Source organism: Emys orbicularis, chromosome 3, assembly GCF_028017835.1.
Source record: "Emys orbicularis isolate rEmyOrb1 chromosome 3, rEmyOrb1.hap1, whole genome shotgun sequence".
Taxonomy (NCBI): Eukaryota; Metazoa; Chordata; order Testudines; family Emydidae; genus Emys; species Emys orbicularis.
Genome location: NC_088685.1, coordinates 92,011,518 through 92,038,387, shown reverse-complemented (window position 1 = coordinate 92,038,387; position 26,870 = coordinate 92,011,518). Strand labels below are relative to the sequence as shown.

The 26,870-nt window shown below is 45.2% G+C and overlaps 1 protein-coding gene across 1 annotated transcript; it reads left to right on the top strand.

Moving 5' to 3' along the window:
- The first annotated feature begins 5,522 nt into the window (after positions 1-5,522).
- Positions 5,523-17,169, top strand: LOC135876742 (amine sulfotransferase-like). Its single transcript, XM_065402072.1, has 6 exons — positions 5,523-5,685; positions 7,288-7,496; positions 9,318-9,444; positions 13,319-13,413; positions 15,441-15,621; positions 17,045-17,169. The coding sequence occupies exons 1-6, from the start codon at positions 5,523-5,525 to the stop codon at positions 17,167-17,169; spliced, it is 900 nt and encodes a 299-aa protein (XP_065258144.1).
- Positions 17,170-26,870: the final 9,701 nt, after the last annotated feature.

Sequence of the window (26,870 nt, the reverse complement as noted above, 5' to 3'; positions counted from 1 at the left end):
AGGCCTAGGGGTGAAAGTAAGGTGGTACAGGGCGATACGGCGTACCATTAAAAAGTGGCCCCCAGTCTGTACCCAGCTGACTTTAAAGCGCTGCCGCGGCAAAGGACCCATTCTGCCTTTTGGCCCACCTCCCCGGCCACTGACAGGGGGGAGGCGAAAGGAGCAGCTGCCCCAGGCTGGCGATTTAAAAGGGCCTAGGGCTCCTTTAAATTGCCGGTGGAGCCCTGGTGGACACGGGCCAGGGAGCGCGCGGACAGGGCCGGCTTTAGGAAGTGCGGGGCCCAATTCGAACAGTTTTTACGGGGCCCCATTAGGGATGACTAAAAAAAAAGCCACTTAAAAAGAACGCTTTCATTTCTTCCACGACTATATAAATAATAACAAAATTATATATTACATACATTGCGTCATATATTAATTAGCTGATTTTCACTTTCATATTAGGAAAATAATTCATGTTTTGATAGTTGTACAACTGATTTTCTTCAATAATGTTTATTTTATTAAAATTTATAAAATATTTCCTTAATATAAAATTGTGCTCTCCTCCCTGCCCCCTGCAGCGCCTCCCGGCCCACGGAAACAAATCCTGCTTCCCCAGCGCCGCCCCACCGAAACAGCTGTGGGCGGAAAAGGAAGGTTGGGGGGGGCGGAAGAAACGGCACACATAGGGTGACCAGATCACAGCAGTAAAATAGGACCCGACCCCTCCCCGCTTGGCCCCACCATCACACCTCTCTTCACCTCCTAGCCCCCCGCTGGCTTGCTGTGTCCCTCCTAGTTAGCCCCCCACCCACCACTTGCCTCCTTTCACCTTCTCCCTCCCCTACCAGAAACCCCCATACCCGCACCTAGAACCCCTGCTGGCTCACTGCTTGCCTCTTTGCCCACCCGCCGCTTGCCCACCCGCTTGCCGCCCCCAAGTATAAAGCCTCATTCAAAGACCCAGGGGTCACTATATTACTGCACACAGCAGTCAATCAGTGCAGTTGTAGATAAATCTCTGCATTATGCATTTTTGTATAACTTTTATATGACTTTGTATTGAACCTTGGCAATGTTATAGCTGGCCCCTAAGGTAGTAAAATTAAGGTAAAAGAAAAATGTCTTTTTGCTAGAAGTAGAATAAGATCTTCCCCCCACTTTGTAATCAATTGACCTGTTGAATGAATGAGGTGTGAATGAGGAAGGTGTGGAAGGCAGGCACTTCCAGACAGCTGCAACCCTTGGAGAGGGGCTGGGAGCCAGCCAAGGAGAGCTTTGCCCAGGGCTGAGTGGGACAGAGTTTGGGTGCAGGCTCCGGGCTGGGGCATGGTGTGGGGTGCAGGCTGGGTGGAGGGGTGCAGGCTCTGGGAGGGAGTGCGGAGGGGTGGGTGCAGGCTCTGGGACAGAGTTTGGGGGCCGGAGAGGGGGTGGTGGGTGCTGGGGGGGAGGGGACTGCCATCACATGTGGCTTCCTTCCTCCCCTGCTGCCCCTCACCATAGCCTCGGTGGGGGATGGGGCTGCCCCTTGCCCAGTGTTTGCAGGAGTGGTGGCTGGGGGGAAACCCAGTGAAATTCTGGTTTTACTCTTTCGTTGATGGGTCACTTTAACCCCTTACAAACCCCTTCCCGCCTCTCTCACCCCCCTTTTCTACTGGGCTTGTTTGATCTTTTTGGTGGAGCCAGATGAAAACCACAAACCCCAGCGAGAGCAACAGGTTGGAAGACTAGACTGAACCCACCACCCACCCAGCCTAGTCCATCCCAGAGCCCAGGACTGAGGGCAAATGTCCCCCCACCCCTGGGCCACCTGCTTCCACTCCTGGCCTCTCCCAGCGCCGCCAGCGATTCTGTGTGGCTGCATCGGGTAGGATTTCAACCGGACCCCCCCTCACTAAATTCACCCCTGTTTTGCGACCACTCTGCACCAAGAGCACCTTCCTTCCCTGCCCTAGACCTGTTAGATGGCTAGAAAGCTGAGCTGGGTGTTTGGGAATATTATTGTTCTCCCCCCCCACCCCCGCAAAAAAACCTTAATGCCCACACAGCTTTGGGGGGGGGGGGATATTCCTCCCCCCCTCCCCCCCAAGCCGGTCTATTTTATTGTTGCAGGGCAAATAAAGGAGCCAGAGTTTAATGGAAATATTCAGCCCCTACAGTGGTCTTGCAGCAGGGGAAGCAGAGTTGATGGGAAGGGAACTGGTTTGGATAGGAGCCCCCATCCCCCTCCTCTGCAAAATAATTTGGGGAGGGGAATCAGATCACTCCGTGCCTCAGTTTCCCCTCTCTCGGGGGAGGAGGGAGAGATAAAAGTCTCGGCCTACCGTGTTGCAGACCTTTCGCATTCTCCCCTCTTGATGTATTTGATTTCCTCCTCCAAATCTCCCTCTCTCTCTCACCTGGAATTCACAGCACTAAGTACTGGCTCGGGGCTTTCTTCCTGGGTTACATGATCCCGAGTTTAGTTTTGAAAGACACAGGCAGGCACAAACTCACCCAACAGCAACACCACCAAAAACCACAAAACCAACACAATATGACACACCTATGGGGAATCACAGGGTCAAACACTCACCGACCGAAGCCCCAGCAGCTGCTCAGGGGAGTGAGGTCCACTGCAGAGATTCCTGTCTCCTACCAGACCGGAAGCCCCCTCAGTGTCTCCTCCAGGTGAGTGCTGGGGGGAGGGGAGGGGAAGGCTGCAAAGCACATGTGCCTTCTCCCCCCCCCCTCCTCCTGACCTGCAACAGCCGCTGCTGCCTCTGCCTCAGCCCCCTGCCGGCCAGCGTCTCTCATTGCCTAGCAACAACAGCTGCTGCTTCCGGGAGAGCCACAGAGCTTTGCTTCAAGCAGGGACGCTGCGCGGGGCCCTCTTAGGGGCGGGGCCCAATTCAGGGGAATCGGTGGAATCGGCCTAAAGCCGGCCCTGCGCACGGATGGGCTGGCTGGGGGACGCAGACCCTCCCAGCCCCGCCCCTTCTGCCCGAGGCCCTGCCCCTTCCGGGGGCCGGAGCTGGCCCCCGTACTGGTAAGTCTTTGCCGTTACTTTCACCCGGGGCCAGGCCGAAGTCATGTCACTGAACTCACATGGGGGGGAGGGATAGCTCAGTGGTTTGAGCATTAGCCTGCTAAATCCAGCATTGTGAGTTCAATTCTTGAAAGGGCCATTTAGGGATCTGGGGCAAAAATCTGTCTGGGGATTGGTCCTGCTTTGAGCAGGGGGTTGGACTAGATTACCTCCTGAGGTCCCTTCCAACCCTGACTTTCTTGAATTACTCTTTTTGAGCCTTGTATGTTGTCTAATGACACTAACAAGGGCTTTTCCCTCCACATACTTACTCTTCTTTGTTAGTTGTATGCCACAAAAAAATAAATCTATTATTGGAAAGCCTTAAAGAGAGAGACCTGGGTATCAATTCACTTAATCTGATAAACTACATGGAGATTTCTTAAACCTGTTCCAACTCAAATACTGTAACAGACATACAAGGTGAAATCCTCTAGAAGGTTATTTTAATCCAATTTTATTGTCTCTCTACTGTTGGAAGGATGTAGCCAACAGGGCCGGCCCACAACATTTTGGCACCTGAGGCGGGGAGCTCAAATGATGCCCCATCGCTTGGGCCAAAACTTTGAAAGGTCTCAATTCTGCCTTCTTCCTGTTCTACTGCTCTCATGGTACTGCTCTGCTACCTACCTCTATAAAGGAGAACTAACAACTTAAAATGCCTCGTTCAAAAATTTTAAGTAACACTTACATTTGCTGTTCAGGTGTTTGAAAATTAACTTTTCTTGTCTGCACAGTAAACACTGGCATTTTTATCTGTTTGAATAATCAAAGTGGTGCTTTCCGTGCCTTCTTGGTGGCAAAGATTTGAACTGCTTCCGGAAGGTCCACAGTCTGGGCCAGCTCATACTCTATTGAGATGGTTGCAAGGCCGACCAGCCTCTCCTGTGTCATTGAGGAGCGTAGATGTGTTTTTATTAACTTCATCTTGGAGAAGCTGCGTTCTCCACTGGCAACTGTTACAGGAAGTGTTAGAAGTATGCGCAGAGCAACAAAAGCATTTGGAAAGAGGGTGGTCATCTTATTTGTGCACATATATTCCAGAATAGCCTTTTGAGTTGATTCCGCTGAAATGTATCTTGAAAGGGCTTTCAGTTCATCACCTAAATGACTCGCATCAATATCATGCATGTCATCATGTATCAACATTGTCACTAGTGCCCTGCATTGCTGGTGTAGGTCTTCTTCAGGTATAGAAAAGATAGAAAAGCTTCCTTGACTTTCTTGTTCTGAATGCTGCCCCAGAGGGGTGTTTTCTTCTTTCACTCATGACTGCTGGTCTGTGCCAGCTATAGTGGCTCTCAACACTCAATTGAAGGGGACAAATAAGCAGGCTTGTAGCAGGGCCTGAGTGAGGGAAGATATCAGCGTCTTAAGGGCCTAACTGGCTTCTACTACTTCAGTTGACTGCCTGTTCTCCTCACGTCGGTTCAGGGAAGCAGCAGGAAACAGGAAGCTCCCTGAGGAGCTGTTGTTAATCAGTCCAGGCTCCTGGGGGTGCTAGAAAGGTACATAAGAGGCTCCTCCTCCTCCTCTCTCTCCCTGCAGCTCCTGCTGCTTTGTTATTCCCTCTCACCTTTTCTCCTGCCTGCCTGCCTATTATGTCTCTTGTGCCCTCCTTCCTTTACCTCAGCACTCCACCATCTCTGTGCATCTAGAGCAGAGAGAATACATATACACCAGCAGACACAATTTTCTACACTCTGAGTCCTAGTGGCGCCCCCACCCCCGCCACAGTCTGGCACCTGAGGCGGCTGCCTCAGTTCGCCTCATGGTAAGGCCGGCCTGGTAGCCAATATGCTCCACAGGCACATATGTGGCATGATGTCACTATTTTATTAGATTCTTAACCTGTAAATCATAGTGGCCAAAAATAAAATTATCAAAGAAAACTCTTGAGAGGAAATAAACTTCCTCTCCCTCCCTCCTATTTGGCTGAACTTATGTTACTAGACAAGAGGGACTGGGAGAAATATATTAAACAGGGAAATAGGAGAGAGAGAATCAGAAATAATATGATGGGGTGAACAAAATACCAGCCTCAAAATTAATGGGAATGCAGCCTCTGGTTGTGCACAAGGACTAAGTCATAGCTCATAGAAAGCACTGGGTTTTGTGGTGAGCTCCTTGAGTAGCTCTGATTTTAAGTGCCCATTACATAGATTCTGTGAAGTTAGATAATTCATTAAAGCAGTATTAGCGCCTAACAATACCAGACACTTGTACAAGTAAATAACTCAAAGACAATGTATTACACAGCACTTTTAGCTGAAAAAGATATTCTGTTCTCATGCCAGTCCCTAAAAGTGCCATTTCTATACTGTCATTCAGTTTGCTGTTTTTGTTAATATACATTTTGCTATCAAAAAGGGATCTCTTTTATGTTGTAGTGAATTTTTTTTCCTGAAGGATAGATAACACCAAAATAAAAATGATATTAAATTATGTTTTCTAACCTGCAGATTCTTGACATATGAATGAAACTGAGTTAACAATGGAGCCATCAGAAGAATTTTTGTTCAAACATAAAGGTTTTTATTTCCACCCAGGCCATGTTACACCTGAATACATAGATTCACTGGAGGATTTTGAAATCAGAGACAGTGATGTATTTATTGTTACTTATCCAAAATCAGGTAAGACTGATTGCTTGATTTCCTTGATCTGACTTTTGTCTGAAACCTTAATTGACCCTCCCCCCCGCTTCTTGACCACCATTATGACCTATTTTGATGGTAGCAGTTTAAAATCTTTTACCTGCCAACATTTTATTGGAGACATTATCTCAGTTTCATCCCTATGTTTAAGCAATGGCAGAAGGTTACCTCTAAGTGTTAATTTGCAAAGTATCAGGGGGTAGCCGTGTTAGTCTGTATCCACAAAAACAACAAGGAGTCCGGTGGCACCTTAAAGATTAACAGATTTATTTGGACATAAGCTTCCTTGTTATAATCTGCAAAGTATATTTGAACTGGGCAAATATTGCCAAAAGGTGTTCACAAATATCTATTTGTTTCTGTAATAGACAGCTATTCTTATTCACCTTTGTGTAAATATTTATGTCAGCAATATTTTGGAAACAGTAAGTTCATGGAAGGGGAAGGTGGTGTGAATGCTCAGACTAATGAATTTTCACACAAATACAAAACCTCAGACTGCACTGAAACAGCCATCTCTACTGCCAAAAAATAAAGGACAATCCCCTGCCCCCCGAATTGATCCCAGTCCTGTCACAGACTATTCAAGCTGAATTACCAACGTCATGTACTCAGGTGATCAACATTTTTGTTCTCAGACTTCACAGTGATCTATTTTCTTAAAACAAGAATAGCACCTCTTCCAACCTATGAGGTTTGAGAATTACTTGCAGTTGAAGTTATAATATAGCAGAACCAACTCCTCTGTGGACAAGCTCAGAGAGAAGGACTCTTTACCTCATTGTATACTAAACATTGTAACACAGCTTTTGACACTGACCAATTCTGGTCACTAAAGAACCCTTGGCACTTCTTAATAGAGAATTCCTTGTATCGCTGAGATATCTAACATGCACAGAAAGGACAGACCAGTGTGAGCCTTCTCCATGAGGCCTGAAGTAGCACTGGTGTTCTTCCACTGCGGGGGTGGAATAGGGGTACTTAAAAACTCTCAGAACAACAGTATACAGGGTGCTTTGGATAGGGCCAGTGAATCCACTGGCTATTACTGTAATGGACAGTCATGTGGCAGCACTGAGGCTACATAAGAGGGAGAAAAAAAGTCTGTAGTAATTAGGGTGACCAGACAGCAAATGTGAAAAATTGGGTCGGGGTAATAGGAGCCCATATTAAAAAAAGCCCCCAAAATCGGGACTGTCCCTATAAAATCGGGACATCTGGTCACCCGTAGTAATCACCGTTTCCATGGGGAACCTGAATACCCTAGGTAAAAATATTTGAAGATTTAGTTATTGACCAGCACATAGATAGATAGATAGATAGATAGATAGATAGATAGATAGATAGATAGATAGACAGATATGGGGTTTTAAAAACTAAAATGTACAAAAATATAATGCTGTTTGGATTCCCATCCCTGCTGCATTAATGGACTCCCTTTAAGACAAATTTTTGTAATTCATTTATAATGTGAAATGAGACACAGTTTTGAAGAGATTGTGATTATGGCAGATTATTACATGACATTACAAATAAAATTAGCATCAAAGCTGTTTCAGATAAGGCTATTTTCTTTCCAAGGGACTGTGTGGACTCAGAATATTTTGAGCTTGATTTATCATGAAGGCCATCGAGATGGAACAGAAAATATGGAAACAATAGACAGAGTCCCATGGCTGGAGTATAACATACATAATATGGATTATGTCCATCGTCTGTCACCTCGTCTCTTTGCTACTAACCTGCCTTACTATTTAGTTCCAAGAGATCTGAGGAACAGGAGAGCAAAAGTAGGTGATACTATTTTTACAATTACTCAGGAAAACTGGTAGCTTTCACCAATAAATCAGTCTAAATCCTCTGGGCCAGACTGTCTGTCGTCCCACAACAACCCTTCCAAAAGCAAATCTCCCCTGCATGGGGATGGGGCTCATTTCCTCCAAAGCCCCATTCCATGTCCCTAGACCCAGCCAAAGGGGGGGAAACAAGTTCAATCAAGACCTCAGGACTTCAGTGTCCAGTTTCAGTGGAGATCCCATTTTTCATGGAACTGCTGTTCTTGGCCTCTGAAACGGAGCTGCTTCTTCCTCATCATGACAGCTCCCCCTAAAAGGGGCGTTAGTGATGGGTTATGATCATTACAGTCTGCATGTTATATTGTAAATTACAGTGTTTTTGTTGTTGTGGGGCATGTAGCTATGTAACTGTAAGCTCTTATGTTATCCATGTTTTACGTCTCCTGCATCTTTTAACGTCAGGAAACTTCTTGCTAATGATAGGGGTGTGGACTGTGCCAGATGCAGCTCAAGAGGAAGGATCTCCCAGGGTCAGGGATTCGCACCGAGCTCTCTCTCATGGAGATGGCTGCCCCGCCCTGCTGTGTTGCTTTCCTTAATCTAAACAGAGAGTCATTCACACCGAAGGTGTGCGGTGCTGGCCTGTGAGAATTGCCTTGTGGGAGCGATGCCAATCTCTTATATTGCTACCTGGATCTCCCATGAAAGGTGGCATGTGCTGTGCACCCACTTCCCCAGGAGACTCCCTTCCCTGTCACCCTTGCAGCTTCCTTATCTCTGTTGCAGTAACACCTATGATAAAATGAGCAGATGCGTGGTGCAGAGCTTGCACCACATGAGCTCCATCAGTGCAACCTCTCAATCCATAGGAACCTTCCTCCTGATTTGCTTTAGAGCTCAGCCCCGTTTCCCATGCAGAAAGAGTCCTACAGTTACAGGGACAGTAAAAGTAAATGGAACAACAACATCTCCTAAGCTGCACATAGCACAATTTTAACTACAGACATTGGAAAATCTTGTATTGCTTATGTATATTTTACAGGGCTTATGTAATTCTCAGCTCCAAATTGTTGGAGAAATTGGTTGAGGTGTGCAGCAATGCATGTTAGCATTACTTTTTAAACATTGTATCCATTACAATTCTCTAAAAATATCTCAAGCTGCAATTTTTTTGAACGAGCAGTAAGTTCAGGCTTACTATGATTCACGTTTAAGGATATTTTTTTCACTGAAATACTTTATCAATATACCAAACTACACATAAATAAGTAACTACTGCTTACTTAACAGTGTTTGTATTTAAAAGGAACTCAAAATCAAATCATTTTCAGATAGTACACCTGCAACTGCACTCCCTGTTAATTTTTGTGTGGTTTATTATCACATTTCCCATGATTTTTTAAATGTTTTTGCTCCTCTCTTGCTGTGTGAAAGACCCATGTAAACAACTGGAAAAAACTTGAAAACCTGATTCTAAGTACACTTACTCATGTTCCTAACCTTACAACAGTAAGTAATCCCATTGAGGTCAATGGTACTATCACCTGTATATAGTACACATGTGCATGAGGGTCTTTAGAATTAAGGAAGCGCAATAGTGCCACGGAATGTACAGAAAATGCTGGCAAAGACACACAAAAAATCCCATTCATTTAAATCAGGATAAACTATTTACTAAAGTACTTATTCTAACCCTTTTCAGATATAATGATTTTAGCGTTACTTGCAGCAATAGCAATTTTATAAAACCACCGATTTTTAGGTGAATTGTGTCCCTTTAATATAACTGAGACTGTCACTCTTTTTACCTTGCAGGTTATTTATGTAGCCAGAAACCCGAAGGATGTTGTGGTTTCCTATTTTCATTTTTCCAAGCTTTCAGTCATGCTTGAGACAATACCAGATTTTAATATTTTTCTGGAGAGGTTTTTAGCTGGGAAAGGTAAGGTTTCATTTACTGCTAAAAGGCTAAGCCCTGCTCACTGACCACAGCCTGAATAAACTATCTGAGTGGATAAATTACTTAGATGGAGGAACTGGTCAAAATCCTGGCCCCCACCTCACAACCTGGGGTCTAAGGTTGCAGTGAATGCAGTATCATTCACAAATCATAATAGAGATTTTGTGCAAAGGTAGTCCAGGGGAGCTGCACAGGCACATGCATTGCACCAATAAAGTGCAAGCTGCCTCATGTATCTCAATTGGGTGTTCGCTCTGAAACCGAACAATGAAGATTTCAATACATTTCAACTCCACTTAGGTGCTCAGATCACACAGGTGAGGAGATGAGGATGAGCGCTATGCAGAGAACACACAGAAGTAGTTTTCTACTGTTAATTTTCTGGTTTAGTAGTTTTCCACAACTGTTATGCCTATCCGGCAATTCCAAACCACTACTTATACCTTCCAAGGAGCCAAAAGACTCAGCTGTAACCTATCTAGCTCCTGAGTTCTCTCTTAATATCTCTGACAATGCAACATTCTCACTAAAGCAGCTTATGGCACACTGGTAATTTAAGTACATAGTAAAATAAATTCTACACATTCTTCTATTATGGTAATTAGTGAGACTATCTCATCTGCATAGGATCTTTTGGGCCTGAATCCAGCCTCTTCTCCCCTAAGCTTTGAATCCACTGCCTCTTTTGTCCTGCGTAGAACCACACTACAGATGATTTCCCCTACAACAGAGAGTAGTGTGACTCCTCTCCAGTTATTGCCGTCAGTGAGATCACCCTTTTGAGGTACTCTGCCAACGATTCCATGTTTTCACTTGTCAGGAGGAGTCTCTTCTTCCTGAACTTAGAACAGTTCTGTCAGTTTTATTAGGGTAGTGGGGTCAAGTTCTTTTAGCTTTTCTGCTGTGATTTGATCATCACCTGCCATTTTGTTGTTTTTCAGCTTCTTAATTGCATCCTGTATTGCTGACATCTCTGTTGCATCAATGTTAATGCCAAGTAGATTATGTTCACATGTTTCATCACTATCTGGTGTTGAGCTGGGACTGAGTCTGTTGAGGACTTGTCTGAAATGCTCTGCCCATCTGTCTTTCTGTTACACCTCAGTTGTAAGCCTTTTTTCATCTTGGCTTTTTCTTGGCCCATTTCCTGTTTGAAATGTCCACACTTTTCACTGCGTTGTCTGTTTTCTTGTACTTTTCCTTTGCTTTTTCCAATATTTCGTTTGTCTTAGCATTCAGGAGTTTTCCTTTCAGTGCTTTTCTTTCCTTGTTGAGATGCAAGGTCTCTTGGCTTATCCAATCCTTGCTCTGTGTGTGTGCTGATACCAGGCTATGAGTGCTGCAGCTTGAATCACGTTGTCTCAGAGCACTGTGCAGTTTTCTTCGGGTCCAATCTCTATCTCACCTTCCTCTGCCTCTGTCAGCACCCCAAATCTGTTCCATAGTTCGCGTTGGAATTTCTCAGAGCACACTTTTGTTTTCATATTATTGATTTCTTTGCCGCTTTCTGTTTAAAGTTGGTCTTTCCCAGTTTTAATTTCAGTTTGGCAATGCAAAGATTTTGGTTGCTCCTGTCATCTGTAGCTTGATGTGCCCTTGCATCTTGGACAGATGACGTGAATCTTGAACTGATGCAGATGCAATTGATTTCTTTTTTTGTTTTGCCATCTCTCAGATTCCATGGTTCTTTGTGTATGTCTCTAGAAGGGATCAGGGTGCTTGCAAGAACTAAGTCAGACACCAAGAACAAGTCTGTGAATTCCAGGTTTCCTTCATCATTGATATCATTTACTTTCAAAAGGTATTTGACAGCCTGCATGGGCATACATTGTGGAATATTATTCAGTCCTGCGAAATTCCAGCTAAACCCATCAACACCATACCGACCACATACAGAGATGCAAGGTTGCTCTATAAGAGTGAACAACCTGACAACAGAGTGGTTCATTGTGGACAAATATGTGAAACAGGGCTGCATTTTATTTTTGCTGTTGTTTGGCATTGCCATAGACAGGCTAATGAAGAAGTATATTAGTAACACAAAACCTGGTACCCAGATGGCAAAAGCCTAGAAGCCTAGACTGAGACACTACTAAGCAATACCCTGGAAAAGCTACAAACAGAGAAAGACAACTTGGCAAAATCTGTAGGTCAAACATGGCTCAGAATCAGTTACAGACAACCTTGAAATTCAGATGTCAAGCAGTAACTTCATATTAGAAGGCAAAAACATCAAGAAAGTGGAATAATTCATCTACCTAGGCAGCACCATTCTAGCCAACAGGAACATCAAGAATAATATGCCATCAAGGTTAAGAAAAGCATCCACCTAATTCACTAAACTCAACAACACATGGACATCAAAGATATACAGCACCAAAGCAAAACTGAGAATTTTCAACTCAAACATCTCCGTGATAACGTATGGCTGTGATAGCTAAAGATCTACTAAAATGTTAAACAGAAAATTAGATGCCTTCGAAAATAAGTGCCTACAAAGATTCCGGACATTGGATGGAGAGACGTCATCACCAATAAATATATCTGAGAAATCACCAGCCAGCAGCTTATTTCCACTAGAATTAGAAGGAAGTATTGGACATATATGGGGCATGGGCTTCAGATGCCAACACACAGAGTCCCACATGAAGCTGGCAAGTGGAAACCAACTGGGTTAGGAAATAAGGGTGCCCAAGAGACCTTAAAAAGTACCCTTGAAAGGGAGGGCAGAATAGTTGATCATAACATCATCGAGTAGATGGAAGTAGTATCAAATGACAGAGAGGAATGGAAGAGATTAGTTTCACCATGGGCATCAACATTGACATGGTTATTTTGCCTCTATATTTGGCACTGCTGGAATACTGTGTCCAGTTTTGGTGCCCACAATTGAGGAAGGGTGCAGATAAATTGGAGAGGGCTCGGAGAAGAGCCGTGAGAATGATTAATGGAGTAGAACATGTGCCTTTTAGCAATAGACTCAAGGAGTTCAATCTGTTTAGCTTAACAAAGAGAAGTTTAAGGGATGACTTGATTACAGTCTATAAGTATCTATATGGGGAACAATCTAGCAGAGAAAGGTATAATACAATTCAATGGCTGGCAGTTGAAGCTAGACAAAGTTAGACTGGAAATAAGGCATAAATGTTTAACTGTGAGAGTAATTGGCCACTGTAACAATTTACCAAGGGTCATGGTGGATTCTCCATCACTGACAATTTTTAAATCAAGAATGGATGTTACTCTAAAAGATATGTTTAGCATTTATTTGGGAAGTTCTATGGCCTGCGTTATACAGGAAGTCAGACTAGACGACCACAATGATCCCTTCTGGCCACAGAATCTTTTAATCTATGAATCTATCAATTTAATTCTAGGTTTGTAATCACTAATCCATGAAAAGGAATGAAAAATATTATCTATAAACAAATAATCCAGGACATAAAAGTGAAAATATGCTAGGTGAAAGTACCATTCTGTGGTGCCAGTGGAAGCTAGAGGTAAAAGTAGAATGTGTATTGGTTATCATGTAATGGTCTGTTTTTGGAAAAAAACAAAACTTGTCCTCAGATCCCTAGATAAGAAAATGGACTTGGCTTAGCCTTTATATCATGTTTACGGTGAAAGATAATCCAGTATAAGGCTGTGAATAAAAACAGGAACTGGAATAAAATCTCTGTGAGCCCACATTTTCCCCCCAACAGCAGAGGGAAGAGAAGCTGAAAAAAGGAAGTCTGATCCATCGATTCTGAAGCTATGCTTGTGAGAGTATTAGAATGCAAAAATGTCAATGACTGAATGGTTTTTCTGTTTGAGATCATTAACGTTTATTTCTATAATTTTTCTCCTTCATAAGTACTGGCTGGCTCCTGGTTGGATCATGTCAGAGGCTGGTCCACCCACAAGGATGACTTCAATATTCTCTTCCTTACCTTTGAGGAGATGAAGAAGGTGAGACTAGTCAATCACTTTATATCTGAAAGAAACAGTAAATACAATGCCTCCAATTTTCAGTCTGATTTTGCCACCTTTACTCACATTGAGCTGTACTTTACTCTGTGAAGAGACTCTGTGAAATCAACGAGAAAGGCACTTTGGTCTCATTGATTTCAATGTGAGTCCTTCTCAGTGTGAGTAAGGGTGGAAAAATCAAAACTGTAGGGTGAGATGTTCAAAAGCACCAAAGTAAGTTAGCCGCTTAACTCCTATTCATTCAATAGCACATAGAAGCCTAATTCACTTAGTCACAAGAGGTTTCATTTGCTTCCTAGTGACGAATATCTGCTGCATGTGAGTACAGTTAGAAAAGATAATAATCTTGCTTTACTTCATTTCCTTTTCTGCATAGCAGGATGGCAACTACACAACCCATCCCACGAGGCATTCTAAAGGGAAAGGAGAGGTTTTGTTACATTTTAGAACTTCTCAAACTGCTTTGAGAACTAAAGATGTTTTATCAAAATGTCATTTAGTAGGGCTATTTTCTTTCCAAGGGACTGTGTGGACTCAGAATATTTACTCAAAACCTACTAGGTTTTGAGTAAATAAAATATATTAACTATATTTATGTTTTCAATAAAGATATCTATGTGAAATCTTTGAAAAGTACAGAACACTTCAAAATTTCAATTTTTGTTAGAAACTAGTTTTTTTTATTTTTCTACCAGCTCAGCTAGCTTTTGACTCCTTAACAACTTCACCTAGCTTAGCAGAAGTCAGATTTAAACTACTTTGAGTGTCATTACATGGGTTTGTTCTGGTTGAACTAAATCAATTTTAAACTGATTTTAGTCACACTTTATAAACAAAGTCTGAAGTATCTGAGTGCACCTCTTAGCTAAATAAATAGAGATGCAGCAACATCCTCTCTGCTGACTTCAGGCTTTAGGACTAAATAAAGACTGGGAATGGCTGAGCCATTACAAACATTGAATCTATCTCCCCTTGTAAGTATTTTCACACTTGCTTCTTATCAAACTGTCTGTACTGAGCCATCTTGATTATCACTTCAAAAGTTTTTTTTCTCTTACTTAATTGGACTCTCAGAGTTGGTAAGACAACTCCCACCTGTTCATGTTCTCTGTATGTGTGTGTATATATATCTCCTCAATATATGTTTCACTCTATATGCATTCGAAGAAGTGGGTTGTAGCCCACGAAAGCTTATGCTCTAATAAATTTGTTAGTCTCTAAGGTGCCACAAGTACTCCTGTTCTTTGAGCTCTTTGAGTCTGTCACTGTAAGGCATGTTTTCTAATGCTTTAATCATTCTTGTGACTATTCACTGAACCCTCTTCAGTTTATCAACATCCTTCTTGAATTGTGGACTCCAGAACTGGACACAACAGGGGTCCTTCTGCTTCCAAAATAGGTTGCCAAAGACAGACCAAAATACAGATAGCCAGAAAATTATGACAACCCTTGTCTTACATGGTGCTAGCAGTTGTAATCACAGTCACAGAAATGAGCCTTTTCTCTCTTGATTAGGCCATGAGGATGGGTTGGCTAATGACGAAGGAATTTGCAATGGCTTAACTTGCTACTCACCTGTCAGTTTTCAATGCTGCTGTAGCCTCTTACAGTGAATTAAAATCTTGCTTATGAAGTAATGTAGTAAGACTGAAGATCCTAAATAAGAAATCACCTTTATGCTTTAGTGCTATATCCCTATGCTCAGTTTCCTTTATTTAAGTACACCTCTACCCAGATATAACGCTGTCCTTGGGAGCCAAAAAATCTTACCGTGTTATAGGTGAAACTGCGTTATATCGAACTTGCTTTGATCCGCCAGAGTGCGCAGCCCCGCTCCCCCCCGGAGCACTGCTTTACAGCGTTATATCCAAATTCGTGTTATATCGGGTCGCGTTATATCGGGGTAGAGGTGTATCCCATTATCCTTTACTCTATCATTTTATTTATTTAGTTCTTTTATTTTCCTAATTTGGGAAACTGTTACTTTGAAATAATGTTCATTTCAGGATCTCAGAGGCGCTGTGCTGAAAATCTGCAAATTCTTAGGAAAGCAGCTAAATGAAAAGGAGCTGGACACTGTTGTGGAAAAGGCTACATTTGATAAAATGAAAACTGATCCCAGGGCAAACTATGAGTCCATGCTAGGCAATCTCCTGGAACGAGGCAAAGGACATTTTCTTCGGAAAGGTAAGGCAGAAGCAGCCAAATCTAATAAATATTTAATCCTGCAGATCCTGGCACAGGACGTGTTGAAGCTAGCTGCCTAGGACTTCCAATCACAACTTTCCATCCCCAGGAAACAATTGGCTTTGGGGCACTAAGACTGTTGAGTGAGGTTGTATTGCTGTGGAAAAATGCACCAGACACCACATCTCACAGATTAAAAGAGAGCTGCGCTACTTTGCTCAATGCAATATCTTAAATGTTTGCCGAGCAAAGTACTGCAGCTTTCTTTTGATCTGTGAGAAAAAAGTGTCAATATTTTTTAAAAATGAAAATGTTCAATAAGGTCTCTTGGAGGGTAACATTCATTTTGTGTCATTTGTAAAAGGGAAGGGTCTTCTTCAAGAAATTAAAACGTTAACATTAGAGAAAACTGAAAGCATTACTGTCTAGTGCTTCTGAGAAACTTCACACATGGTGGGCATCAGAACTGATTTTGTCTCTAGCTTCCAGGGGTTATCTAGAGTATGAAATTAGCCAAAGAAATAAAATCTAGGGGACAATTCTCGTGGCTGAGAGGAGATGGGTATTTTTCATGTTTTAGCCCTTATATGGGAAAGTCGTGAATAGATGTCAGGGGTTTGTGGCCTTCTGATACTGCGGAATAGGAGGGGGACTCAGATAGATGGTAGTGGGCACTTTGGTATGGAAAAGGTAGAGAACCACTGCCTACTGTTAAGTACAGCATTGCATGAAAAGTATGTTCAGAGAAGCTCATATTTCTCTTAACAGTCACTACTTCCTATTGCCAATTTTTCTTCTAAAATTTGCAATGAAATAAATCAGTATAGGAAGATAACTGAGATGTATAAAACCACCTGTGCCTAAAACAGAATTAGTGACATTAATTTGACCCAATATTTCTAGATAGTTACACTGCAGTCAAAGTTAGACCAAGAATGAATTTGGGCCATTATGGTTTTCCCCAGGGGCACTGCTGCATTTCACAAAGAACACAATCACAGTTTTTGCCAGTGGCATGTGTTTTATCAGAGGCGGCAGCACTCTCTGATAAGGCTGCTGACATCTGTAACGTGCATGTCACATCAATAAAACATTTGCCCAGGTAATCAAATGGACACTAATGGGTATATTTCTAGTGCCGCGAAGGATAGATGAGATGTACAACTTCAATTTAAAAAAACAGGAGGGTGTTTTTTACTGTAGTTTGCCCACAACTTCAGGAGTGGAAATATACCACCAAAGCCCTAGAGAGCTACGTTCTGGGGAGATGAGAGAGGAAGGAATGGAGGAAAAAATGAACTGCACCCAACTAGCAGCATTCACAGCCTCTTACCTGCACAAGCGATATTCCAATTATAATAAAATGTCCAAGTGGCAGCAGAGCATCTAACCACCAATTCCTCTTCTGTGTCTCCTGCCCCAGGGACCGTTGGAGACTGGAAGAACACAATGACTGTGGCACAGAGCGAAAGGTTTGACAATGTTTTTAAGGAGAAAATGAAAGACCTGTCTTCCACGTTCAGCTGGGATATTAATGATGACATATAGGCTGGTTTCCAATTGGAAAGAGGTGAAAGTGCGCTAAAGAGAATGAAAATACGTTTTTGTCTCCAGTGTTCATAAAAATCCATCGTTCTGTGCAAATTAAAGATTTTAAACCTGCAAAAATGTTTGCTTCTTACACGTATTTGCACATCACCATAGTACCCCAGTTCTAAGCTATGAAATGGTGTTACATACTGTCATGTTCTGGAGTGCAATCCAGGCCAGTCAGAGGTTGTGTCTCCACATGTCCTATAAACCTGGGTGTCTTAACTGCCCTGAGGCTGTGGCTGACAGCCTGGACACCAACAGCCAGCAGCCAAACATCCAGTATCCTGAGTTTCTGCTCTGCAACCCTGGTTCAGCGCTCTGACCCCAGCCGCCTGCCTACGACACAACAGCCCCACTGTAGTCTCGGTCACCCAATTACCTCATGCAGCGGTGACCCAAACACACTCCCGGTCCTGAATTTTCCCCAAACTGCTTTCCAACATCTAGCCCTTTCCTGGACCATTCTGAGAGATATTAAGGTTCATTTGTTCCTTTAAAAATACACTACCCAGCAGCTTACCACATTATCCGGAGTTAATATTCACTTTAAATCAAACACAGCCACTGTAACCCAAACACCCCAAGTGTAATGATTCTGAGAAGCAAACTCTTCCCGAAGGCTCTGAATCAGAGATTGACAGGAGGTTACTAATCCTTTGCAGGTCCCCTCCGCACCCATCTGTCAGAGTTTGCCTAGGAAGAACACCCCCCGCACCGCTGTTTAAATGTAAACGTTCCTTTAATTACTAAGGGAGGAAGGAAAGGGAGCAGGGCTGGTGCAACCACTAGGTGAACTAGGCGGTCGCCTAGGGTGCCAAGTGGTTGGGGGTGTCTGAGATTTTTCCTCCCTCCCCTCCCTTCCCCTCACACAGAGTGTGGCGTGGCTGATTGGGCGCCGGGACCTGATTTAGCCGCTCCCATTGGCCTCCAGCAGGCAGAGTCCCTCTCCCTCTCCCCCCTCCCCTTGCCTCAGCGTCGCGTCACCAGCACCTGTTTATTTTGGCTCCACGTGGAGCCAGCAGCTGGAGCGGCATGGTGGTAACGGGAGTCTGGGGGGGCTGTCAGGGGGCGGGCGGAGGGTTGGATGTGTCAGGAGTTCTGGGAGGGCTGTCGGGGGCGGGGGGAGGGTTGGATGGGTTGGCAGTTCTGGGGGGGGTCTCTCAGGGGGTGAGGAGTGGTTGGATGGGGCGTGGGAGTCCCGGGGGTCTGTCTGGGGGTGGGGGTGTGGATAAGGGTTGGGGCAGCCAGGGGATAGGTAGGGGGTAGGATCCTAGGGGGGCAGATAGGGTTGGGGGGGTCTCAGAAGGGGGCAGTCAGGTGACAAGGAGCAGGGAGGCTTAGGTAGGGGTGGGGTCCTGGGGGGAGGTAGGGGCAGAGGACCCAGGAGAGGGCAGCCAGGGGACAAGGAGTGGGGGGGGGGTTGGACGTTCTGAGGGGGGCGGGAAGTGGTAGGGAGTGAATGTGGGTGGGGCTCTTCCCCCCCCATTCTCTTTTTTGATTGTTGAAATATGGTAACCCTAAAAAAGCAGTGCCCTGGCTCGGCAGGGAGGAGCTGCCTTCTGGAGGCACCGGAGAGCCAGAGCGTCGGTTTGCGGGGGTGGCGAGCCCCAGCCATGGAGGAGCCAGCGCAGCACAGGGGGGCAGCAGCCCTGCAAAGGCAGCAGCACCGCTAGCGGGGAGCAGCCGCACCCCCTGCCCAGGCTGCGGCCCGGCGTACCCCTCTCCCCCCAGGGGGCTCCGGCAGGCTGCAGCAGTTGCATGTGGTCAGTGGCCCCCGTGTGCCCTACGGCTCCCCCCTCACCGTGCTCGGGCTCTGCGGCTCCTAGGCATGTGAGCTACCGGGGTGCAGGGCCCTGAGCCTACTCTGGGAGGGGCAACAGCAGTGGCGGCTCACACTCCCGGGAGTCACAGAGCTGGAGCGTGGCAGGGGGGAGCCGGGAGGCGCACGGGGGCTTCCACCCGCATGTATCCACTGCAGGAGCCCCCGGGGGGGGGGGGGGGCGCCAGGTGGGTTGCAGCCCGGGCAGGCGCACCGCCCGGCTTACCCCTCACCGGGCATGGATCTGTCCTAAGCATGCACAATTTAACTAAGGAGCCTCATTTTCTTTTACACCACGGTTGATTTTGATTAAAAGTAAAGCAAGTTTATTTACCCATCATGTTTGGATATTAAGTGAGTTCAAGTACAAGGGATAGAATTAGAAATGGTTATAAGCAAATAAAAATGAAAAGCACTTTCTAGAGACTAAGACTTAACAAAACAAGTTACAGCCTCTCTTCAGGATAAGATTCTTATAACACAACCTTCAAGCAAGGTGGCTGACCACCCTTCAGGTCAGGATCAGGATTTCCCACAAAATCCAATGTGCTTGGTTCCTTTGCCTTCTTACATGAAACATAACTTGGGGTTCTTCTCCCCTTTCTTTTATAGTCCAGTGTACCTTTAATATGAATTCTTTTGAAGGTTACCCCTCAACGTAAGTCGTAAAGTTTATTCAAACTATGAGAAAGGTAACATGGAGTCTCCTGGCAAAGGAAATTCCATGCTGATTTCTTTCCCTGCTGGTGTTTGCAAAATGCAAATTGATCTATTTCCTGCTATCTCCTGCTGCTGTAATGCTGTGGGGTTAGCTTCTCCCTTTGTTGGCTTGATGGTCTTGTTTACCTTCTGTGTAAATTGTTTTCCCATTGTCTCTTAATGGGTGACAGAACCACATTCCTTTGTCTAGGGTGGGGTAGCTTCAGCCCTGCCTGGCAGACACATTTTGGTAACATAATTTCCAAAGTGTTTGTAATTTTGAATTTGTCCTCCGTATCCACATCACACAATAATATTATTGATCAGTATATGTGATGGGGTGTACCAACCCCGCACTAGTCCAGAAAGGGTTAACTACTCACTTTGGGCCCAGAAGGCCACGCCCTCTCGTCCTTGCTGGGCATGCTCCAGTTGGAAGCAATATATGAAAGGGAGCAGCTCAGTTCAGTCAGGGCTGGCTGATGGAGGAGAATGGATGCATGTTACAGGCTCCTGTCAGGAATCCAATCGAGCCCCAGACTATGGAGGTTGGGCACCCGCAGAGGATGAGGGAGATGGAAAGCCACTTGCTCTGGAGGAGCTGCAGGATCCAGAATCAATGGTAGATAGGAAGCGGTCCAGAGAATGTGTCTATTGTTTCCCTGGGACCCTGGATCAGGACCTGGTGGAGTAGGGCAGGCCCGGGTCCCCCTACCCCTCCCTGTGCCTAACACTAGGCCTTGTTGCCCTGAATACTAGGGCAGCTGCATAGACTGGCCACTAGGCATCACTGCCCTGAACACAAGAGCAGCTCCATAGACTCTGGCTGCCAGGCCTTGCTACCCTGAAGGAGGGGAGCCACATTGACTGAAAGGGGGTGTTTTCCCCCTTCTTTCTCCCCTGATGGCCTGATACCCTGTGACAGTATGTTATTAGCTTTTCATTGCTATCTTACATGACACCTTCTGGACACAGGTTATGACATTAGTGAGTTGGGGTACATTCCATTCAGCTGGTCAGGCCAATTGAAACTCACTACCAGATACCAATGTGCCCTTTGCCGTCTTGCACTGGGATGCCGTTAGGGTCAAACATGCAAAACACTTAACTACACACAATGCCCTCCCCTGCACCCACACCACCTCTACCCCTCACATGTAGAATAACCGTTGACAAAATCCTACAGGAATTGTAGTCTCTCAGTGAAGTAGTATGTGTTTTGGTAGGATTTATTTTAAAAGCTAAACAAAGTTATGAGACTTCTATAGACACATGCCTCTTTTATTTTTATTGGACTTGTATGTTTAATCAACCATGCATGGAACTAGAAATTTACCCATTTTTGTCCATGTGAGTTGCTTTGTTGGTATGACTTGCATATTATAGATTTCAGCAGCCTGATCGGAGAATGCTGCACTTGTTTTTGAACACGTGCCTTTGGTCTAAACTGTGGATTCTAGAAGTACTGTCATGAAAAATTATAATGGCCCAAATTCATCCTTGATCTAACTTTGACTGCAATGAGTATTTCTAAATAATTTAACCAATTCTGTTTTAAGCACCAGTAGGACCAGCTCAGTACTTATCATCGTGTAGTGATTTTTTTCCATCACAAATGTTAGAGGGAAAACTGGGAGTAGGAAGTAGTTACTGTTAAAAGTAGTATGCAGGAGCGGCGACTTGTATTGACCTTTGGTGCCCGGGCTCCAGCAATATTCAGAGCCCGGGGGCCCTGCTCCACCAATGTTTGGGGCCGGGTCTCTCCCCCAGGCCAGCCTGCCGCCCCCACGCGCCTCCCCCGAGTGTCCCTCGGCCCCCACTTGCTGCCCCTGCTCACCTTCCCCGGAGCCTGCAGCTCATGCTGACTCTGCTCTGCCGGCTCCCAGCATCAACTGCTGCCTCAGGGTCCTAGTGCCCCCTACCACTAATGGCAGGGAAGGCTGCCCTTACCCTGCCCTTCCGCCCTAGCCCTGAGCCTCTCCAACACTCCAAACCCCTCAACCCCAGCCCCAGACAGAGCCCTCATTCCCCCGCACCCTAATCCTCTGCCCCAGCCCCTCCCACACCCCAAACCTCTCATCCCCAGCCCCACCCCACAGCCCTCACCCCACACCCCAACCCTCTGCCCAAGCCCTGAGCCCCCTCCCACACCCCAAACCCCTCATCCTCAGCCCCACAGCCCTCACCCCTGCACCCCCTCCTGTCCCCAAACTCCTTCCCAGAGCCTGCACCCCTCACCCCCTCCTACACTCCCACCCCTAGCCCAGAGCCTGCACCCCTCACTCCCTCCACCCCAACCCCCTGCACCCAGCACCCAAACTCCCTCCCAGAGCCTGCACCCTGCACCCCTCCTGCACCCTAATCCCCAACCCAGGGCCTGCACCCCAGACCTCCTCCTCCCATGCAAACTCCCTCCCAGAGCCTTAGGCAGGTGGGGGGCAGAGTTTTGGTGGGCGGGTTCTGGGCACCACCAACATTTCTACAAACCTGCCACCCCTGGTTAGTATGAACTTGTCTGAACATCCTTTTCAGCCAGTGCTGTATTTGATACAAGACAGTGGTTCTCCACTTTTCCCATTTCCATTCCAGGGACCCACTCCATCTATTGGGAACCCCCTCTCATGTTCAGCAATATTGGAAGAGCAGGGTGGATGCTAACCCCTGATGTCTACTCATGACTGAGAACCTAAGATTTAAGGGATCTGATATGCTAAACACCCATCTCCTGCTCTCTGGCACATGAATAATTTCTTAGATTTTAATTATTTGGCTGGATTCATGCTCTAAATAACCCCTGGAAGCTATAGGGCACCTGAGCTGATCTGTCTCACCATTTGTGAAATTGCCCAGGATTGCTTTCAGTTTTCTCCTAGTGATCACAGATTAAATTTTATAAATGGTACAAAGTGATTGTTACCATCCAAGAGAGCTTGTACAATTTTTTTTGTCAAAACATGTCACTGTGTATTTCCCAGCTCTGTTCTGTGGACACTGACAATGTTGTACTGAGCAAAACAGTGGAACTTTCTTTTCACCTTTGAGAAATGGGGCCTGGCGCTTTGATACTCAGTGATAAAACCCAAATCACAAATCATACTGCCACAAAGCCAATTCTTACCTAAAGACAGAATGTTCTGCTTGTAACTGGAAGTCCTAGGCAGCCAGCTAGCTTCAACACATCATGTGCCAGGATCCTCAACATAGGCGTGCGCAACAGATTTCATTAGGGTGTGCACCCAGGGAATTTTATTTATTTATTTATTTTTAAAGGCAAACTTTTATTGAATACTCAATCACAAAGGACATTATTTTTATTCATCAAACAAACTAAAGAAATTAAAATGTAACTAAACTTAATTTTTTTTAAATTAACAACTAAACTTTACTTAAAAAAAGAGACACAAAATACCAAATTTTTGCTGTAGTGATAACCAGGCGTAAACAAAGATACAGTCAATTTTCATGATCTTTATCTTTAACTAGATAATGAGCTAACCCAAATTGACCAAAACAGATTAAAGTTTCTTCATCTTCCTGTCCTAGAGAATGAGACATCGCTCACCAGGTGTTATGGACTTAAATTCCTCAATCACATCATTGTAATTAACTGACGAAGCCAATTCTTGTTCAATGTACAAAATCATGAGTGAGTCGAGGCGCTGTTGGGACATTGTACTTCTTAGTTTGTTTTTTACATGTGCTAGTTTTGAAAAGGCTCCTTCACATGAACAGCTTGTAACAGGTAAGACTGCAAAGCATTAAATAGATTTGTAAAAGGCCTGGAACATGGAAGACCGATCCAATTCCTTTAGCCAATCAAGCCACTCTCTGGTGGTGTTCGTAGTGCTACCTTTAGGAACAGATCCGTCATAACCCCGAAGCAATCCGACTTCAGCTTCCAACTCATCCAAGGACACTTTAAATTTGTTGGCAATGATTCTCATATCGTCCCTGCCAATGTCTAAGCTCAGCAGTTTTCCCATTGCAGTCACAATTTTACAAGTCTCCTGTTCAAATTGCTGGTCAATGCAGGTAATCACTGAGTCTAGGAGTGGGTAAAATGAAATTATTCTCTCCTGCTCCTCTTTTGTATCAAAGTGATGCTGGGACTCAAACGCGTCATCAATATGAGTGGACGTTTTTCTCTTCTTAACTAGGGGAATTGATATATCATTCTCTACACACATTTTCACACTGTCATTGAAAATAGATTGAAAATATTCTGGGCCACTTCTCATCGCAGCCAAAGAGTTACGCAAGCTTTTCACCCCTGTTATTGCAGTAAGTAAGTTGAGATCTGGAGCTTGAAGAGCCTTACTCACTTTTACCACCATCTGGAGAATAGGGTGCATCATGTGAAGGGCAAAGATGAACTTGAATGAATTTAGTTCATGGATAAGGCCCCTGGCTTTTATTTTAGCGTCAGCAAGGAGAGTTGTTTCGATAATCTCTTGTAAAGCTTGTAAAATGATGGAGTAGTTTTGTTTTACAGCAGCCACTGCTTCTGCTCTGCATGCCCATCTTGTGTTTGATAGTGACTTCAAAGTCTTCAACTGGGATCCTACTTCTTGTGAAATCTTCTCATTACTGCATGTCGCACAGGACTCCCCTCCATGAAGGCATAAAAGTCTGAATAACACCAAAAAAATCAGACAGTTCTCTTTTGTTTACTTGAAGTGCATGCATCTACCAGGACGAGGTTCAAACAATGCGCATAGCAGTGTACATAGAGTATTTCACTGTTTCTTTCTTTACATTTCATTTAAACTCCCGCAGTACATCCAGACATAGTAGATGCGCCATCAAAACAGACAGACATCACTGATGACCAGTCAATTTTAAGAATGCCAAGGACGTCATTTAACTGGTCAAAAATAGACTGAGCATCAACTGTTACTAGTCTCTGAACAGACACAAAATGTTCAACTGGACTATGTTTTTCATTGTCAAAATACCGCACCACAATGGACATCTGTTCATGGTGTCCACAGTCAGTAGTGTCGTTGGCAATTATTGAGACCATTTTTCCATTTAGTGAAGACACAATCTTTTGTTGCACAATGTTGCGCAAGGCCACAATTAAATCATTTTGGATGCGATTACTCAGATAGGTAGCGTTTTGAGGAGATTGTTGCACATGCTTTGCCATTACAGGATCATATTTTTGGAACATATTGACAAGATTTAGAAATAAACCTTTCTCAAAACTGTCAGCTTTTTCACTGTGACCCCTGAATGGTCTCCCACTTTTTGGCAAACACAGAACAATGTCAATCAGTCGCTCCATTACACTTCGGTTATGGCACCGTTCTTCTTCTTGTTTAGACAGATAAGCCTGCTTGCCCTCATCCAACAATACATCAATAGTTTTCCCTTCATTAAAACTTGACCATGAAGAACAGCTCAACACATGAGATTTTTGACAGTTGGTGGTTTTTAAAGCATTCGTTAGCCCTATGCCACTTTCTGAATCCTTTATCAATAAATGCTGGATCAGTGTGACCTTTGTTTGCTGCATCATTAGAGGAGAAGAAACGGCAGTAAAAGCAAAATGCTGTGTCCTTTGATGGGCTATATTCTAACCACCTTTACTTTTCATACCAATCGGACTGAAAACTTTTTTGTTTATTCCCTATTTTACTTCTAGGAAACATGCGCGATCTAGGCTGATAAGGACCTCTAGCTAATCGAGACCGACGTTCTAATCTATTTTTTGGAATATCACAGACCGGGTCATCAGATGGAATGTTTGATGGCTCTGAATAGGAACTACACTGACCTGAACTAAGAGACAAAGTCTGTTTCTGTTGGTCATTACTCAGTTTATTGCACGCACTGGAACTGGTGCGGCATTATCTTCATGTAAGTTCTTAACCGAGGAGTCCGAGATATTTGCACTACTATCAGCACATTCATTATAATTCAGTTTGTCTGCTCCTTTTATTATCTTAACAACGAACCGATCCATATTTTAAAATTAAAAGGGGGTATCATATGATTGAATTAAAATGTAAAGCCATGGGCTTGTTATGCTATTTCAGTAGAGTACACGCGACAAAGATTACAAACACTGTAGACACTGCTCTGGGCATGCCTGACGCGGCCGCTTATATAGGTCAAAGAATTTTCTAGAATAGTAGTCAGAGGGGGAGGGGAGGACCAATGGTAATGCGGCGCCGCAGTAGTGGGGATGCATGCTGCGAGCGGGCTTTCTATACATTTCTACAACATCTATATTAAGCAATTCGGCGCTTATTGCATAATACAACAATCCATACTTTAAAACTAAAAGAGCGTATCATGCAATTAAATTAAAACACAAAGCCACTTTTTTTTGAGACATTAGGGCAGGGGTGGGCAAACTTTTTGGGCCAAGGGCCACATCGGGGTGGGGAAATTGTATGCAGGGCCAGGGCAGGGGGTTGGGGTGCAGGAGGGAGTGAGGGGTGTGGGAGAGGGTGCGGTGTGCAGGAACGGGCTCAGGGCAAGGGATTGGGGCAGAGGGGTGCGGAGTGTATGAGGGGGCTCAGGGAAGGGGGTTGGGGTGCAGGAGGGGTGCGGAGTGCAGGCAGGGGACTTGGGGCAGGGAGGTGGGGTGCATGGGGGTGCAGGGTGCAACAGGGGATCAGGGCAGGAGGTTGGGGTGCGAGGTGCAGGCAGGGGGCTTAGGGCAGGGAGTTGGGGTGCAGGAGGAGTGCGGGGTGCAGGCAGGGGGCTCAGGGCAGGGGGTTGGGGTGCAGGAGGGGTGTGGAGTGCAGGCAGGGGGCTTAGGGCAGGGAGTTGGGGTGCATGGGGGTGCAGGGTGCAGCAGGGGCTCAGGGCAGAGGATTGGGGTGCGAGGTGCAGGCAGGGGGCTTAGGACAGGGAGTTGGGGTGCAGGAGTAGTGCGGGGTGCAGGCAGGGGGCTAAGGGGAAGGGTTGGGGTGCAGGAGGGGAGCGGGGTGTGGCAGGGGGCTCAGGGCAGGGAGTTGGGGTGACAGGTACAGGCAGGGGGCTTAGGGCAGGGAGTTGGGGTGTAGGAGGGGTGCGGCAGGGGGCTCAGGACAGGGAGTTGGGGTGCAGGAGGGGTATAGGGTGCAAGCAGGGGGCTCAGGACAGTGGGTTGCCGTGCAGGAGGGGTGCGGCAGGGGGCTCAGGA